The sequence below is a fragment of the Haematobia irritans genome, chromosome 3, assembly GCF_050003625.1.
Source record: "Haematobia irritans isolate KBUSLIRL chromosome 3, ASM5000362v1, whole genome shotgun sequence".
Taxonomy (NCBI): domain Eukaryota; kingdom Metazoa; phylum Arthropoda; class Insecta; order Diptera; family Muscidae; genus Haematobia; species Haematobia irritans.
Window position 1 is genome coordinate 132,211,481 of NC_134399.1, and position 20,382 is coordinate 132,231,862.

Consider the following 20,382-nt stretch of genomic DNA (forward strand, 5'->3'; position numbering starts at 1 on the left):
CCAAATTTTATTTCTAAAGAAAATTTTGTCAACATTTTATTTCTGTAGAAAATTTTGTTAAAATCTTATTTCTGTAGAAAATTTTGTCACAATTTCACTTCTGTAGAAAATTTAGTCAAATTTGTATTTCTATAGAACATTTTGTTAAAATTTTATTTCTAAAGAAAATATTGTCAAAATTTTATAAAAATTGTATTTCTATAGAAAAGTTTGTCAAAATTTTATTTGTTTAGAAAATTTTATTTCTATAGAAAATTTTGTCAAAATTTTATTTCTATAGATATTTTTGTCAAAATTGAATATCTATAGAAAAATTTGTTAAAATGTTGACAATATTTTCTATAGAAATAAAATTTTGACAAAATTTTATTTCTATAGAATATTTAGTCAAAATTGTATTCCTATAGAAAATTTTGTTAAAATTTTACTTCTAAAGAAATTTTTTTCAAAATTTTATTTCTACAGAAAAGATTATCAAGATTGTATTTCTATAGAAAATTTTGTCAAAATTTTGTAAAAAATGTTTTTCTATAGAAAATTTTGTCAAAATTTTATAGAAATTGTGATCCTATAGAAAATTTAATTAAAATTTTTTTTTTTCTAAAAAAAATTTGGTCAACATTTTAATTCCAAAGAAAATATTGTCAAAATTATATTTCTCTAGAAAATTTAGTCAAAATTGTATTTCTATAGAAAATTTTGTGAATATTTTATTTCTAAAGAAAATTTGGTCATCATTTTATTTCTGTAGAAAATTTTGTCAAAATTTCATTCTGTAGAAAATGTTGTCACCATGTTATTTCTTTAGAAAATTTTATAAAAATTTTATTTATAAAGAAAAGTTTGTCAACATTTTATTTCTATAGAAATATTTGTCAGTGTTGTATTTCTAAAGAAAATGTAGTCAAAAATGTATTTCTATAGAAAATTTTGTTAAAATTTTAGTTCTAAAGAAAATTTTGTCAAAATTTTATTTCTTTAGAAAATTATGTCAAAATTTTATTTTTATAGAAATTTGATTTCTATGGAAAATTTTGTCAAAATTTTATTTCTATAGAAAATTTTGTCAAAATTTTATTTCTATACAAAATTTTGTCAAAATTTTATTTCTATAGAAAATTTTGTAAAAATTTTATTTCTATAGAAAATTTAGTCAAAATTGTATTTCTACAGAAAATTTTGTTAAAATTTTATTTCTAAAGAAAATTTTGTCAAAATTTTATTTCTATAGAAAATATTGTCAAAATTTTATAAAAATTGTATTTCTATAGAAAAGTTTGTCCAAATTTTATTTCTAAAGAAAATTTTGTCAACATTTTATTTCTGTAGAAAATTTTGTTAAAATCTTATTTCTGTAGAAAATTTTGTCACAATTTCACTTCTGTAGAAAATTTAGTCAAAATTTTATTTTTATAGAAAATTTTGTTAAAATTTTATTTCTATAGAAAATTTAGTCAAAATTGTATTTCTATAGAACATTTTGTTAAAATTTTATTTCTAAAGAAAATATTGTCAAAATTTTATAAAAATTGTATTTCTATAGAAAAGTTTGTCAAAATTTTATTTGTTTAGAAAATTTTATTTCTATAGAAAATTTTGTCATCATTTTATTTCTGTAGAAAATTTTGTCAAAATTTCACTTCTGTAGAAAATTTTGTCAAAATTATATAGAAAATTTAGTCAAAATTGTATATCTATAGACAATTTTGTTAACATTTTGACAATATTTTCTATAGAAATAAAATATTGTCAAAAAATTTAGTCAAAAGAAATTTTTGTCAAAATTGTATTCTTATAGAAAGTTTTGTTAAAATTTTAGTTCTAAAGAAAATTTTGTCAACATTTTATTTCTATAGAAAATATTGTCAAAATTGTATTTCTATAGAAAATTTTATAAAAATTTTATTTCTATAGAAAATTTTATTAATTTTTTTTTTCTAAAAAAATTTTGTCAAAATTTTATTTCCATAGAAAATATTGTCAAAATTATATTTCTCTAGAAAATTTAGTAAAAATTGTATTTCTATAGAAAATTTTGTTAAAATTTTCTTTCTAAATAAATAAATTTCTAAAATTTTGTCAACATTTTATTTCTGTAGAAAATTTTATCAAAATTTCACTTCTGTAGAATTTTTTTTCAAAATTTCATTTCTGTAAAAAATTTTGTCAAAATTTCACTTCTATAGAAAATTTTGTCAAAAGTTTATTTCTATAGAACTTTTTGTTCAAATTTTATTTCTATAGAAAAGTTAGACAAAATTGCATTTCTATAGTAAATTTTGTTACAATTGTATTTCTTTAGAAAAATTTATAAAAATTTTATTTCTATAGAAAATTTTGTAAAAATTTTATTTCTGTAGAAATTTTTGTCGAAATTTTATTTCTATATAAAATTTTGTCTAAATTTTATTTCTATAAAAAATTTTGTCAAAATTTTATTTCCATTGAAAATATTATCAAAATTTTATTTCTGTAGAAAATGTTGTCAAAATTTCATTTCTTTAGAAAATTTTATAAAAATTTCATTTCTATAGCAAATTTTATAAAAATTTTATTTCTGTAGGAAATTTGTTATCAAAATATTATTTCTCAAAAAATTGAGATACGTCTTAGTTGTAGAGAATTAATTTACAACATCTACCAAAACATCTAGAATTCTACCAATCTACCAAACAGTAAAAAATTTACCATTTTTGGTAGAATTCTAAAAACTGTGGCAACTGTGGTTAAGCAACGTCTAACGATTATTTTAAGAATATTCATGACCAAAGAAAAACGAATGCCATTCATGAAATATTGAACGCCCATGGACGAAATTACGAATATTCCATATTAATTCTTTGTGATCATTTTCGTTTCATTTTGTCACCGTCCGTTCACGATTTTGGAACGCAATTTTTTCTATTAGTGTAACCATGCAAACAGATGTCCAAATCGGTCCATAATTATATATAGACTCCATAAAAACCGAACACCAAACTTGACAACCGAAGCCTCTTGGAAGACTAAATTTCATCCGATCAGGGTGAAATTCTCTCTCTCTCTCTCTCTCTCTCTAATAGCCATAGCCATTCATAATTATCGTCCATATACAACGATCAATAACTAAAGATGCATACATAGGCGTTTATTCTGCCTTTATTTATCATAGACTCCCTATGGATTAACATAAAATTTAGAAGGGAATGTTAAGGAGGTTTAATATACCTTGTCATCGATAATTGTAACCACGGCCCAAGTAATTCTACGATGGGTGACAGTCTTTAGTAGAACTTTCTAAAATTCGGCCTGACCGTATATACCTGTTTTAGTTTTTTTTAGCTATTTTCTGGAAAATTTTTGTTGAAACAATTTTGACAACGCTGGATGGAAGTTATTAAAAAGCGGAATTCGTAGAAGATGACAAAAGTTTCAGATGTTCAGAAAGGAGTGTTATAGACCGAAAGAATTCTCTTGGTTAATTATACGAAGAACTTTCATTAAAACAACGAAATTTTACGAAGAACATTTCACGAATAAACGAAACGTCTACGAAATATTCTACATTAACTTTTCTTCGCAAAAAGTTCGTACTTTTAACGAAACTTTCTTCAAATTGTAGGGCTTTTGTGAAGAAGTTTTTTAGGATTTTATGAATATTTTACGAAACATTCTGCGTTAAAATTTCTTCATAAAAAGTACCAAAAATTTTCTTTGAAATAATGAAGAAGTTTCATTTAAGATGTAAAATTGTCTTTGATAATTTGCTTGAGTGTATTTCTGTATTAAAATTTTTAATGCATATCTATTAGATAGGATCACGAAAAAAAGTTGATGCGGTCACCCCCCCAGTTTTGTAGCATATTCGAAGACAATTTAAGAACACCAAAACTTTTTTTTCCGTGCACCCTACGACCCCCCGAAATACAATTTAGTGTGCAGTGTCGTCATTTGAAGTCCGATCGAAAAGAAACGCAAATCGTTGTTCGTGATTGATCAGGGGCTATATTTCGTGCATTGATCATTTTTGACTCCGACGTCAGATTTGGTTTTTAATTTTTATACCCTGCGCCACACCGTGGAACAGGGAATTATAAGTTAGTGCATATGTTTGTAACACTCAGAAGGAGACGAGATAGACACATGGTGTCTTTGGCAATAATGCTCAGGGTGGGTCCCTGACTCGATATAACCATGTCCGTCTGTCCGTCCGTCCGTCTGTCTGTGAACACATTTTTGTGATCAAAGTCTAGGTCGCAATTTAAGTCCAATCGCCTTAAAATTTGACACATGTTCCTAATTTGGGTCGGAATAGAACTCTATTGATTTTGGAAGAAATCGGTTCAGATTTAGATATAGCTCCCATATATATCTTTCGCCCGATATGGACTAATATGGTCCCAGAAGCCAGAGTTTTACCCCAATTTGGTTGAAATTTTGCTCAGGGAGTAGATTTAGCATTGTAGCTATGCGTGCCAAATTTGGTTGAAATCGATTCAGATTTAGATATAGCTCCCATATATATCTTTCGCCTGATATGGAATTATATGGCCCCAGAAGCCAGATTTTTGGCCGAATTTGGTTGAAATTTTGCACTAGTGTGCAAAATTTGATTGAAATCGGTTCAGATTTAGATATAGCTCCCATATATATCTTTCTCCCGATATGGACTAATATGGTCCTAAAAGCCAGAGTTTTGGCCCAATTTAGTGGAAATTTTGCACAGGGAGTAGATTTAGCATTGTAGCTATGCGTGCCAAATTTGGTTGAAATCGATTCAGATTTAGATATAGCTCCCATATACATTTTTCTCCCGATATGGACTTATATGGGCCCAGAAGCTAGAGTTTTATCCCGATTAGCTTGAAATTTTGCACAAGGAGTACAATTGGTAGTATAGTCATGTGTGCCAAATTTGATTGAAATCGGTTTAGATTTAGATATAGCTTCAATATATATTTTTCGCCCGATACGGACTTATATGGCCTCAGAAGCCAGAGTTTTGGCCCAATTTGGTTGAAATTTTGCACTAGGAGTACAATTGGTAATATAGTCATGTGTGCCAAATTTGATTGAAATCGGTTTAGATTTAGATATGCTCCCATATATATTTTTCGCCCGATACGGACTTATATGGCCCCAGAGGCCAGAGTTTTGGCCCAATTTGGTTGAAATTTTGCACTAGGAGTACAATTGGTAATATAGTCATGTGTGCTAAATTTGATTGAAATCGGTTCAGATTTAGATATAGCTCCCATATATATTTTTCGCCCGATACGGACTTAAATGGCCCCAGAAGCCAGAGTTTTGGACCAATTTGGTTGAAATTTTGCACTAGGAGTACAATTGGTAATATAGTCATGTGTGCTAAATTTGATTGAAATCGGTTCAGATTTAGATATAGCTCCCATATATATTTTTCGCCCGATACGGGCTTATATGGCCCCAGAAGCCACAGTTTTGGCCCAATTTGGTTGAAATTTTTCACTAGGAGTACAATTGGTAATATAGTCATTTGTGCCAAATTTGATTGAAATCGGTTCAGATTTAGATATAGCTCCCACATATATGTTTTTCTGATTTCGACAAAAATGGTCAAAATACCAACATTTTCCTTGTAAAATGGCCACTGCTTAGTCGAAAAGTTGTAAAAATTACTCTAATTTTCCTAAACTTCTAATACATATATATCGAGCGATAAATCATAAATAAACTTTTGCGAAGTTTCCTTAAAATTGCTTCAAATTTAAATGTTTCCCATATTTATACCCTGCGGTTATAAAACAGGTTGTGGTTATAAAATTGTGTTCCGCCCTAGTGCATTAGCCAACTTAAATTTTGAGTCTATAGATTTTGTAAAAGTCTATCAAATTCTATCCAAATCGAGTGATATTTAAATGTATGTATTTGGGACAAACCTTTATATATAGCATCCAACACATTTGGCGGATGTGATATGGTATCGAAAATTTAGATCTACAAAGTGGTGCCAGGGTATAATATAGTCGGCCCCGCCCGACTTTAGACCTTCCTTACTTGTTTTATTTCGCTTCGTATACCCCTATGGTGCCCATTTCTGATAACCATTATAAAGATCTTAACAAAATATGAAACTTTTGCTATTGAAGTATTTACCTATATTCATAAACAAAAAAGTTACAGAGATTTTAAAAAGTCAATAGGTCACCCTACACACCACCAAATAATTTTTGCTGTGTTGTCATGATGTCCGATCGAAACCACATGCACATCGTTATTCACATCTACGAAATTAATTTATAAGGCATTTTGAACACAAAACCTGTTTATCTGTAAATTTCTAACAGTACCTTTGTATACATACTCGTTGTTTGCACTACGGCATTTTCTGCGTTATGCAAAGTGCATGTATTTTTGCTAGAACAATTTGACAGCCTACTGTTTTAAAATTCTAACAATCACTTTCGTTACATGATATTTTTAGTCTGTCCATATTTTTGTGACCTATTGACTTTTTAAAATCTCTGTAACTTTTTATACACCCAGAAAAAAGTGACCCCTTCTTTAAGTTAAAATGAACTCATTGTGAAGAAAGTTGAACTTCGTATAGCGCCAAAGACATTTTTATTTGTTTGAACGATGTGATTTTCGTAGAAATTAGGAATAATGCATTCCATATATTAGTTAACATTTTCCTATATTTATATACCACTATACTACAGAATGAAAAAATTTAACTAATTTGAATTCATATATGGAATGATTTTGTTGAAATTTTTTCATTCATTTCGACAAATCTTACACATTTGTGGTAAAACTTTTACTTCATAATTAGAACTGCTTACCTTCGTTTTTAAATACAATTTTATTTATTTCTATAAGCAATTTTATCTTCAATAAAAGAAATGTTTTATTAATATATTGAATATATTTATTAAGAATCAACAGAATCGAATCTCTTTGAAATATTAGTTTATTATTCCACTATTTCCAATTTCCGTGTGATATTATCAACTGTAAAATGCACTTTTTCTTCTTCTTGTACTTTTCACTTTTAATAAGTTGCTGCCAAACGATTTTGTCCTCCTTTTACAATTTCAATACCTACAAATATAAAAAATCATAAAACATTTTTGTTGCAAAAGGTTAGCGTCACTGAATATTACCTGATAATTGAAGATTCCAAAATGAAGACAAATGAAAGGGTTGTTATTCTGCTGGTGTTTTCTTTCTTTACACACTATCACGAACATTGATAGATTTATTTAAAAAAAAAACGAAAATTTTTCTCACTAATTTAAAATAACAAATATTTTATATATTTTATTTGTTATTTATTATATTATTTTACCATTTGTTGGAGTCACTATCCAACTTTCCAGAGGGTAGTCACCTAAATCCTCAGATTCGGACACCCTCGCTTGTTTGTCTTTACGTTTTCCTTTGATGATCAAGACGTCCCGTCTTTGGATGAAATTTAATTGTTCTTTCCCAATGGGGAAGGTAAATGTATTTCCATGCACTGATCTTATTGGAATGCAAAAACACGTCAGTTGGATTCACTAGCCCCTGGGGCAATACAAATATATTTTTTCTTTGGTTAAACACTTTTCCCAAAGGGATAGCTAAGCAATATTTTTCCTCCAAAGAAATAATGTCACAAATAGCTCACTGGTAAATACAAAGGCACGATAGTTCACTTCAAAACCAATGATTTTATTTTTACAAAATATAAGTACAAAAAGTTCATATAAAATTTGATTATTTCTTTTATTTAGCACTACTAATTGTCTCCTTTCTTGTACACTTTAAATCACAATATGGCGCTTAGCAAGAAAAAAAACACTATATATAAAAAAGACAATGTCAACCAAAATGAATCTAACGCCGTCCACAAACAAGGACGGTGACGGTCATGCAAGGACTGATTAGTCCACGTTGTGTTGCATACGTCAGTGATACAACACAGCGTTTTCTCGCATCAACATCCCGCCCCCCTTGCGACTACCACGCAATTAATTCAAAACAAAAAAAGTTGTTAAAACAAAATAAAAATAAATGAATTCATGGTGGCTTATTATCTATCATATATAAATTCAGGAACCAGCCTGTTAATATACACCCCTGGGGGTAAAAAAAAAAAAACAAAAATAATTCAGTTGTTGTCTCAGAGGCACATTATCCGCAAAAATTAAAGTCTCTTGCCACTTCCCCGAAGAATGTCCATCCAAAGATGGTGTTCTGGGCATACGGCAAATCACGCTCCAGTTTAGGCAGTCCCAGGTAAATCCTTTCGGCGACGTCTCGTCCCAATATAATACTTACTCCTCTCGGTAAGTGAAGGCCTGGGTCAGCTAATGCTTTATCTGGGTAAACATCTCTCAAGTATTGTAGATTGAGAGGTTTATCTGGCTTGGTAAGCGCCATCGGCTGTGAGTTGAGCAAGGTGGTGGTTAGTGTTCTGACATTGTTATGGATTGAACTCAGAACCACAGGTATAGTACGTCCAAATTCTGGCCCACGTCGTGGAAGAGGCCAGCCAAGATAAATCTCGCTTTTATTCATAGATGGAATGAGAAGTGCCTTGGCTTGTACAGGAGTTTCGAGCTTCCCAGGGATTTTAACCATAACGAGAGCAGACATTGGTAACCAAACATTTCGACGTGAATTCATAGGGTGTAACAACGTATGATGAGGGAGATGGCAAATGTGACATCCCTTGGTCCTTGGGCAGTGAATTGCTACATGAGACATCCCCATACAATTGAAGCAAAAATTCCTTTCTCTTATGTAGTCCTCCTTCACTGGAGTTGGCAGCTGGAGAAAGATGCGACAATGACGCAGCGAATGCCTGGTATCGCAGAATGGGCATTTGAACTCGTCCTTGAAACTCATTTCTGTAATAAATAAAAATCCAATAGTGAGGAAGAGGAAAATTTGGATACTGAGCAAGAGTAAGTGAGACAACATAAACTGGGCTGGAACTGAGATCTTATTGAGAGCGAGGAAGTAACACAAGCTTATGAATAGGTCGAGAAATAATTCCAGTCTGTGTTCGTAAATCCACAACACGAACACGGACCATGATGAAGTTTTATAACCCGCCCCAAACGCCAATCATTGGGAGCGAGAGCTTCATGACGAAGTACAACTAGATCATTAATTTTTAGATCTTCTTGAGAATTCTTCCATTTCGTGCGCTTATGAAGCTCCTTCAAATATTCGGCCTTCCACCTTCGGCAGAATTCCTGCTGAATCAACTTCAAACGTCGCCAACGATTTAGCAACGACGTGTTATTTGCGGATTCCTCTGGCTCTGCTGGAGAAAGAAGAGATCCCCCTATGAGGAAGTGACCGGGAGAAAGGGCACCGAAGTCATCAATATTGTCTGATATCGGAGTTAATGGCCTGGAATTGAGGCAAGATTCTATGGTGGCCAAAATTGTAGCAAATTCTTCAAAAGTATGTCGAATTTGCCCAGACATCTTTTTTAAATGATTTTTGCAACTTTTTACTCCCGCCTCCCAAAGCCCACCCATGTGTGGCGATGAGGCAGGAATAAAATGCCATTGGAGCTGTTGATGACCATATCGGGTGACAGCTTCATCCTTCAATTCAGAGACAGTCCGAGCAAAGTTTCTTCGGAGTTCTCTATCCGCTCCAACAAAGTTTTTCCCGTTATCCGAGTAAATATGACGAGGACAACCTCTTCGAGACACAAAACGAGCCAAAGCCGCCAAGAAAGCTGAAGTGGAAAGATCGCTGACTGGCTCCAAGTGTATAGCCTTAGTCACGAAGCAAACAAATAAACAAATATACCCCTTTGAAATACGACAACCGCGTCCATTGAAAGTTTTAATTTCAAACGGGCCAGCAAAATCTACCCCAGAAGTAGAGAAAGGTCGATTAAATGTTGTTCTTTCTTGAGGAAGTGCTGCCATAATTTGACTTTGCCGTTTCTGTTGAGCAATAATACATTCTTTGCAGCGTCGATACTGTGCTTTCACGAGAGTCCTGCCCCTTATAATCCAACATTCAAGCCTCGTAGTAGCAAGTGTCAATTGAACACCACCATGGTTCGTTAGCTTATGTACCAATGCAACATAAAGCTTTGCGAAGTAGCTTTGATAAGCCAATATGACGGGATGCCTCTCGTGGTAAGATAAGGCGGTTGTGGAACCCAAGCGTCCATTTGCTCGAATGAGCTGGTCCTTATCCAGAAAAGGAGTCAGAGAAAGAAGAGAACTACCTGATGGCAAATTTTGTTTCCTCATGAGACAATCGTATTCTGAAGAGAAATAAATTCTCTGCGACAATGACATCAAACGAAGACGAGTGAATCTAAGTTCCTTTGCAGAGAGTCGAACGCTTTCAAACTTGTATTTTGTTTTATGAGAAATGTGTATACGTCGAAAGAAGCGAAACATATATGATATTACATGGATAGCCCTCGAGAGGCAAGAAAATCTTTCCAATATATCTTCTTCTATAGTCGATCTAGCAACATGAGCTCTTACAGGTTTAGATTCAACTGTTGTGTCTGGGATCGAAATATTTAAAGGCCATTCACTTTCTTTCTCTTTGAGCCAAATTGGTCCATGCCACCATAAACTACAATCCTTTAATTCTAAAGGAGTTCGCCCCCGGGTTGCTAGATCCGACGGATTAACAGCCGTTGGCACATGTCGCCAGTTATTACCAACTTTTTCTTGAATAATAGCAACCCTGTTTGCTACGAACGTTGTCCATGTATGAGGAAGTTTTCTTAACCAACACAGAACAATTGTTGAGTCAGACCATGCAAATAAATTAGTTTTTGAAATTTTCATTTGAGGCAGAATAGAATCAACCAATTCAGACAACAGTAGAGCTCCACATAGCTCTAGTCGAGGCAAAGACATCTTTTTTAGGGGAGCAACCCTGGATTTGGAAACCAGCAAGTTTGTGTAAATTTGATTACCAATTTCTATTCTCAAATATAAAGTTGCAGCATATGCTAACTCCGACGAGTCACAAAATCCATGCACTTGTACACTGCACTCAGGAGAATATTTTACCCAACGGGGTATACAAATATCATCAATTCCTTTTGAATCAGAGACAAAATTTTTCCAACTAATAAGAGTAAGTGGCTTTAAGGGATCGTCCCAGCCTATATCATCGAGCCAAAGTTTTTGCATTAAAATTTTTGCCCTTACAACAATTGGAGACAGCCATCCCAAAGGGTCAAAAATTTTGGCAATAATCGACAAAACTTGTCTTTTTGTGTAAGAATTTCTTTCTTCTATTTTATCCATCACAAAATAGAAACAATCTGAGGAAGCGTTCCACCTAATACCAAGTGTTTTCGCAGAACTCTTATCATCAAACTCTAAAAAGTCCTCTCTCAATAGATGCTCACGAGGAATTCCATCTAATATATTTTTAGAGTTGGATGTCCATTTACGTAATTCAAACCCGGCTGAATTCAAAATTCCAATTAATTCATTTCTCGCTTTCAGACCTTCATCAACGGTATGAACACCAACCAACGCGTCATCAACGTACATATTCTCACGCAGTATTTTTGAGCCAAGTGGAAAATTATTCTCCTCATCTTCCGCCAATTTCAAAAGCGTCCTAATAGCCAAATAAGGAGCGCAATTTATGCCAAAGGTTACCGTTTTCAATTGGTAATCGGTAATTTCCTCGTTTGGGGAAGATCTAAATAAAATACGCTGATATGAGGCATGATTTGAATTGACCCAAATTTGTCTATACATTTTGCTAATGTCAGCATTAAAAACAAATCGGTATAGACGCCAATTCAAAACTAGTGAGACAATATCTTTTTGCAGTGTAGGGCCAACATATAACATGTCGTTTAAACTTTTGCCATTAGATGACGCACATGAGGCATTAAAAACAATTCTCAACTTTGTTGTAGTTCTATCAGGTTTGAATATCCCGTGATGAGGCAAATAAAAATAAGTTCCATTGCTCGATAATGGCCGATCCACTTTTTCCATATGTCCTAGAGACAAATATTCTAAAATGGCTTTGTCATATTCCGATTTATGCTCAGGCCTACGAATCAAAGAAGCCTCATTTCTTAAAAATTGGGACAACGCAATATATCGACTTGAGTCAGAAGCAAGTGTAAATGGTAAATCCGACCGAAAGGGCAGGTTTACAGTATATCTCCCATCAGGACCTCTAACAGTAGTCGATCGAAAAATTTCTTCACATTTTTTATCCTCAAATGAAAGTTTACATTTTTTGGGAACTTCCTCTATTGTCCAAAATTTGGCAAGTTGATCTTGTAATGATACTCTAGTACAGTGAGAAACACGAATCATTCTTCTTCGTGTTGAATTCTCAGTTGGGCCGGTCAATATCCAGCCAAAAACTGTTTCTTGGGCTATCAGAGAACCAAGAATGCCTTTTTGTACTCCATTGAGCAAGATAATTGGATAAATATTTCCTCCGAGTAAGATATCTACGGGGCCACTTTCATAAAATGTAGGATCTGCCAAATCCATCTTTGGGATTTTCTCTATACAACTATTCTCAATAGAATGTGTGGGAATATTGCCTGTTATATCAGGCACAACTAACGCTTCTAATTCCAATGAGAAAGATTCATTTTTCCTTGATCCAATTTTCAAGAAAGCAATTTTGGAACATTTGGTTAAAAATTCTCCACCTAAGCCAGAAATATCAGCAGAGACAGACTTTGTAGGTAGTTTCAAAGTCTTTTGAAGACGTGAGGAAATAAATGTATCGTCCGAACAGGGATCAATTAAAGCCCTAGCTTTATACGCAACACCATTTTTCAAAATATTTATCAAAGCAGTGGCTAGCATTGTTCTATTTGAGACAGAAGTATGAAAAGCACGAGCACTTGAGGAAGTCGAGGGTTCGTCGTCTTGTACGCCGTTATTTGTTGTTGAAGATTGAGGAAGATTTCTGTTTTCCTTCGTATTCGAAACATTGTTTTGAGGCGATTTATTTTTATGCATTAAACTATGGTGTTTCAAATTACACTTTGAACAAGCAGACGACCTACAGTCTACTGCTCTATGACCCTGAGCCAAACAATTAATGCATCTATTTTCTTTTCGGACAACATTTAATCTATTTCGAAATTCCATATTGAGAAACTTTGGGCAAGATTTTAATGAATGAGTTCCTTTACACAAACTGCATTTACTCTCATTCACTTTTGTATGATGGACTTTAAATTTTTTCGAGTTATCATATTGGTTGAATTTCGGACGAGAATTCTGAGAAAGTTGTGAACCAATAGAGCCAGTTATATCCGAAACGCTCTCCAACGCTTGAAACCTTTCAGTCAGAAATTTATTCAAATCCTCCCATCGAGGCATTTCTGTTTTATTTACTAAAGATTGTTCCCACAGAGAAAGCGTTAGTTTAGGCATTTTAGTGGAACATTGATAAACAAATATTGGATCCCAAGATTTCACATCAATTTTATATAATTCCAAAACCGAAATACAATTTGTGACATCACGTTGAAGTCTCTTAAGACCACTTGCAGATTCTTGCCCACAGGGAGTCAAATTAAAAAGATTTCTCAATTGAGAGTTAATTAGAATCCTTTTATTTTCATATTGATTCTTTAGATTATCCCACGCAATTGAAAAGCCCTCAGCTGTTAGCGGGATATGACGATTAATTTCCCTTGCTTCTCCACTTGTCTTTTGGAAAAGATGGTATAGTTTTTCTACGGCGCTAAGTTTTTTATTATTAATGTATATGGCCGTGAACAAATCACGAAAACTAGGCCATGATACGTAGTCCCCGTGAAAAATTTCAGTATCGCACGGAGGGACAGCTATTGAGGAAGACGAAGACTTAGCAGAAATCGGATTAGCTTTAATTTTTTCCTTCCATTCTCCCAAAGTACTAACACATTTTATATAGCTTTCATGAGCTAATTTCCTTTTCGTTTTTATCGCTTCTCTATTCTTTTTATAACACTCAGTGTCTGAAACGCAATTTTTGTGTGCCTGTTTCCATGCTGCCCACAACAGACGAACTTCCTCTTCATCTGCTTCAATTGCAGATAAATTATACCTTGAGGAGTCAGTTCCAGAAAGATTTTCTTCGAATGACACAATCTCCTCACACTGAGTTACAAGGTCTTCAAAGGTCGACATTTTACAAGAGAAAACAATTTGATTCACAATTATAAATTTTTTGTTTAAGAGGCAGTGAAACAATGAAATGAGAAAGTTATTTATGTTTGCTCAAGAAGCAAAACAGTGTATGGCCGATTAAACCAATTCGGTATATCGAATTCCAAAATTCTCCAAATTTATTTATATATATTTTTTTTTCCAAAATTTCCAGAAAATTCCAATTTGTCCCAAGAAACAAAACCAAATGAGGCAATTATGTAGTAAGAGCCAAATAAATTTCAAAATTTTCCCAAATGAAAATTTTTCCAATATAAATTGTTCCAATCAACAATACAATTGATCTCCAAACTTAATCAATTATTTTTATTAACGCCAAGGAAAAGTATTCAGAAACTTTCATCTTATGAGCAAGATTTATCATCAATGAAAAAGTCACCAATATTTCCGCTTTGCAATTTAAATATTTTACAAAATTTTATATGCTCATTAAATTCCAATGTTAGTTTCAAGTATTTTAATTTCTCCTACGAGAAAATTCAAAATCCAAAGTTTTGTTCGAATGAAAAAATTCTTTAGAGGAAGCCAAAATTAAAAAAATTTCTTCAAAAATTCAAATATCCCAACGGATGAGTTCTGACTCACAATGTTTTCCAATTAATTTTTGTGAGTCAATAATTTTTGATTGGTTGAATTATAACAATCACGAGACAGTATTGTTCAATATATAAGTGAAAAAATGAAGTAATTCTGCAACAAATTATTTCTCAAAAATTTTTCTCAGTGTAGATACATGTAGTGCAATCAATTTTATATGCGATCAGTTCAAGATGTACAATTTTAAATTCAAAATTTTCCAAATAAAATTTTATTCTCTTCTGGCCCACTGTATCAATCATGTACTGTCATTTGTCCAAGTTTTCAAACCAAAGTCTTTTCCAGTAAGACTGTCACAGTGTATGATTTTCCAGGATACTAATATTAAGTAACTGCCTCTTAGAGCCAATATTCGGAGTCACAAAAATCCATAGACACAAGCAAGGATTCCTTCGAATGTTAAAGGTAATTATTTGTGAGCCAGATTTACCAAGAGGAAGATTATTTCTTAAATTTCATCATTTTATATAAACCATTATCTTTTAAACTTTGCGCCACTGTGCAAGTATATACGACAATGTATTGTTTTCAAATATTGTATATGCCCTTTGTTATGATTTATGTATTTGCTATTTTCTCCAAAAATCAAACATAAATAATCGTATCCAAATATACGAATCCAAGTGTGTAGCGCACAAGCGATGTGCGAAATCAACGAGGGGTGAGGTAGACAAAAAAGCTCTGCAACTGCATACAATGAGAAAGAACAGCGCACAAGCAGAGCAATGTTTTTAAACTCCACATCAAATTGAGACAACAAAATTTCTAATGATCGATGTAAGCATGGGTAACAAGTGAAGAGATGGGGGTTGTTGCCAAATTTCAATGCATCAAGGGAAAATGCAAAAATGTAAACAAGCAATTTGCCGGTTCAATACAACACCAACAACAGAGAAAGGGAACGCAAAGCAGACAAGAAGAATGCAAAGGTAGCGGTATGACTTTGATGAAGGCTTGGCCTTGAAAATTTTTGGACGAGTTATGTAACAAATAACTTTCAAAATTGTCCACAATTTTTGAGGAAGATTTACGCAGCCGAGCCAGCATGTATGTCCACCACAATATAATATTTTGAATGTAATATTGTGTACATACCTTTTGTCCAAATGTTTTCTTGTTGTTGAATTTACCACTGGTTCTGCTGATGTTGATAACCAAATTTTGTTTAAATTGACGGCTTCTGAAGGACCATATGTTGGAGTCACTATCCAACTTTCCAGAGGGTAGTCACCTAAATCCTCAGATTCGGACACCCTCGCTTGTTTGTCTTTACGTTTTCCTTTGATGATCAAGACGTCCCGTCTTTGGATGAAATTTAATTGTTCTTTCCCAATGGGGAAGGTAAATGTATTTCCATGCACTGATCTTATTGGAATGCAAAAACACGTCAGTTGGATTCACTAGCCCCTGGGGCAATACAAATATATTTTTTCTTTGGTTAAACACTTTTCCCAAAGGGATAGCTAAGCAATATTTTTCCTCCAAAGAAATAATGTCACAAATAGCTCACTGGTAAATACAAAGGCACGATAGTTCACTTCAAAACCAATGATTTTATTTTTACAAAATATAAGTACAAAAAGTTCATATAAAATTTGATTATTTCTTTTATTTAGCACTACTAATTGTCTCCTTTCTTGTACACTTTAAATCACAACATGGCGCTTAGCAAGAAAAAAACTATATATAAAAAAAAATACAATGTCAACGAAAATGAATCTAACGCCGTCCACAAACAAGGACGGTGACGGTCATGCAAGGACTGATTAGTCCACGTTGTGTTGCATACGTCAGTGATACAACACAGCGTTTTCTCGCATCAACAAGGTCAAAGATTTCATGTCTTTAAACTACGAATGCAAATTTTGCTTAGCATAGAAGACGCATTTCTCTAATATTAAGTTTTTTTCCTTGTCCAAAAGTCGATAAACTTTTCAATGAAGTCATATTATCCTTATAATTAAGCGATTTCACCTAAAAATGGGTATCATAACATGAAAGAAAAAATGTTTGGCCTAGGTCAACTTGACCTTAATAATTCAGAAAAATTCTTTAAATTTAGTGAAATTGTCTTTAAATTTGTTGTCTTTTTGCATCTTGACTACGAAGCAAAAAATCGTTCAAATATAGGACATGTTTTTCAACACTTTATTTTAAAGAGGTTTTTTACTTGAAACATAGCATAATTTCTACTGGAAGTCGATTCTTAATTTGGAAAATAAAATTGTCGTTAACTCGTTTTTGAAGGACTTTGATAGCATATGAAGGAAAAAAATCTGAAAAAGCGAAAAATTAAAATTTACTTCCCAGAAGCAAGTACACAAAACCGAAATTTAAAAGAGAATTGTGTCTTAAAAGTATCCTTACTTGTATTCTCCGCTTCTTTGGCTCGGAATCAATACCAAATTTTTTAAAGTAAAGACAAAATCTTTGGAACCGGGCATGCTTTTTTTCAGTGCGATATGGCCCATTTGCAATACCAATCTACCTACATATTTAAATAACAACCACTTGTGTCAAGTTTCAAGTCGATAGCTTGTTACTTTCGGAAATTAGCCTGATTTCCACAGACCGACAGACCTACGTAGCTAGATCGACTAAGAACTTCACCACGACCAAGAATATATATATTTTACCAGAATATATACACATAGACGAATATTTCGATGAGTTACAAACAAAGTTAATATACTCCCCATCCTATGGTGTAGGGTATAAAAATTTACGTCCCAAACGTAACATATGTGCCCCAACTATATGATGCTAATTTAGAAACAAGAAATATGTGTATTGTCCGAATCACATACTTTTTACACCGGAATATATAAGAAAAAAAAAAACAAGTATATACAGCCGTAAGTTCGGCCAGGTCGAATCTTATGTACCCTCCACCATGGATTGCGTTGAAAATTCTACAAAAGACTGTCATCCACAATCGAATTATTTGGGTTGTGGTATCGTAAAACTTCTTAACATCGTTTTCTAAATTGTGAGTTAGTCCATACGTTGTATATACTAGACAAAAAAGGTATGTATAGGTAAGTCTACAAATAATTAAGAATCGATATGGACTTTTGCACGGTACGTAGTGACCCAGAAATGAAAAATGGGGGTCGCTTATATGGGGGCTATATACAATTATGAACTTGATATGGACCAATTTTTGTGTGACCGATATGGTTGTTAACGGCCATATACTAACACAATGTACCAAACTTCAACTGACTCGGATGAAATTTGCTCCTCCAAGAGGCTCCAAACCCAAATCTCGGGATCGGTTTATATGGGGGCTATATATGATTATGGACTGATATTGATCACTTTTGGCATGGTTATTAAATATCATATACTACCACCACGTACCAAATTTCAAGCAGATCGGATGAATTTTGCTTCTCCAAAAGGCACCGAAGGTCAAATCTGGGGATCGGGTTATATGGGGGCTGTATATAAATGTGGACTGATATGAACCAATTCATGCATGGTTGTTGGATACCATATACTAACATCACACACCAAATTTCAAACGAATCGGATAATTTTTGCTCTTCCAAGGGGCTCCGGAGGTCAAATCTGGGAATCGGTTTATATGGGGGCTATATATAATTATGAACCGATTTCGAACAATTTTTGCATGGGTGTTTGAGGCCATATACTAACACCACGTACCAAATTTCAACTGAATCAGATGAATTTTGGTCTGCCAAGAGGCTCCGGAGGTCGAATTGATTGGTTTATATGGGGGCTATATATAATTATGGAGCGATGTGGACCACTTTTAGCATGGTCATTAGAAACCATATACTAACACCATGTACTAAATTTAAGTCGGATCGGATGAAATTTGCTTCTCTTAGAGGCTCCGCAAGCCAAATCTGGGGAACGGTTTATATGGGGGCTCTATATAAATATGGACTGATATGAACCAATTCCTGCATGGTTGTTGGATACCATATACTAACATCACATACCAAATTTCAACCGAATCGGATAAATATTGCTCTTCCAAGGGGATACGGTTTATATGGGGGCTATATATAATTATGGTCCGATGTGGACCAATTTTGGCATGGTTGTTAGAGATCATATGCTGACCCCATGTACCAAATTTCAGACGTAACGGATGAAATTTGCTTCTCTTAGAGGCTCCGCAAGCCAAATCGGGGGATCGGTTTATATGGGGGCTATATATTATTATGGACCGATGTGGACCAATTTGCGCATGGTTGTTAAAGATCATATGCTGACACCGTGTACCAAATTTAAACTGAATCAGATGAATTTTGGTCTTCCAAGAGGCTCCGGAGGTCAAATCTGGTGATGGGTTTATATGGGGGCTATATATAATTATGGATCGATGTGGACCAATTTTGGCATGGTTGTTAGAGATTATATGCTGACCCCATGTACTAAATTTCAGCCGGATCGGATGAAATTTGCTTCTCTTAGAGGCTCCGCTAGCCAAATTTGGGGTTCCGTTTATATGGGGGCTATACGTAAAAGTGGACCGATATGGTCCATTTGCAATACCATCCGACCTACACCAATAACAACTACTTGTACCAAGTTTCAAGTCGATAGCTTGTTTGGGTCGGAAGTTAGCGTGATTTCAACAGACGGACGGACATACTCAGATCGACTCAGAATTTCACCACGAGCCAGAATATATATAATTTAAGGGGTCTTAGAGCAATATTTCGATGTGTTACAAACGGAATGACAAAGTTAATATACTTTCATTCCAGAGAATGAAGCCGCCGAATAGCGCCGCCGATTTTAGCCGTCGCCGACCCGTTTTTAGCAGTCGACACCACCGCCAAATACGTCGACTCATCTCGACTCAAATTTAGCCGCCAATTAATCTAAAATATTGATTTATATCAAAAAAATTTAATAATATTTGTTATAGCTTTTGCCAAAATTTTGAACTTTCCACCTTTAATCAATTAGTATCAAGTTGCTATAATAGTTTTACAAAAATTTTGCTCAAAAAATTTGAATGAAATGTAAATTTGATTTTAAGATTGGTTGTACAACTAATCTCATTATAATTCGGAAAACTTAAAATTGATATTATAATAGATAATTTTGCTCCGCCGAAAAGACAATTTTTTATCGGCTTAGCCATCAAGCCGCCGCCTCCGGAGGAAACAATTTAGTGTCAGCCGCCGCCGACCAAAATGGGTCGGCTTCATTCTCTGCTCCATCCTATGGTGGAGGGTATAATAGCAAGTTGCCTGATAAGTCCCCGGTCTAACAAAGAAAAATACATTTTTTTTGTCAAAATTCGTTTTTATTATTCAACATAGTTCCCTTCAAGAGCGATACAACGATTATAACGACCTTCCAATTTGTTGATACCATTTTGGTAGTACTCCTTCGGTTTTTGCCTCAAAATAGGCCTCAGTTTCGGCGATCACCTCGTCATTGCAGCCAAATTTTTTCCATGCGAGCATCCTTTTGAGGTCTGAGAAGAAGAAAAAGTCGATGGGGGCCAGATCTGGAGAATACGGTGGGTGGGGAAGCAATTCGAAGCCCTATTTATGAATTTTTGCCATCGTTCTCAATGGCTTGTGGCACGGTGCGTTGTCTTGGTGGAACAACACTTTTTTCTTCTTCATATGGG

General features: G+C 33.6%; 1 protein-coding gene across 1 annotated transcript; it reads right to left on the reverse strand.

Moving 5' to 3' along the window:
- Positions 1-8,022: 8,022 nt before the first annotated feature.
- LOC142231192 (uncharacterized) lies at positions 8,023-14,120 on the reverse strand. The gene is made up of 4 exons (XM_075301810.1): positions 9,064-14,120; positions 8,609-8,855; positions 8,164-8,565; positions 8,023-8,082 (listed from the first exon to the last, which is right to left on the reverse strand). Exons 1-4 carry the CDS (start codon positions 14,118-14,120, stop codon positions 8,023-8,025), a joined length of 5,766 nt encoding a protein of 1,921 aa, XP_075157925.1.
- Between the last annotated feature and the right edge of the window lie 6,262 nt (positions 14,121-20,382).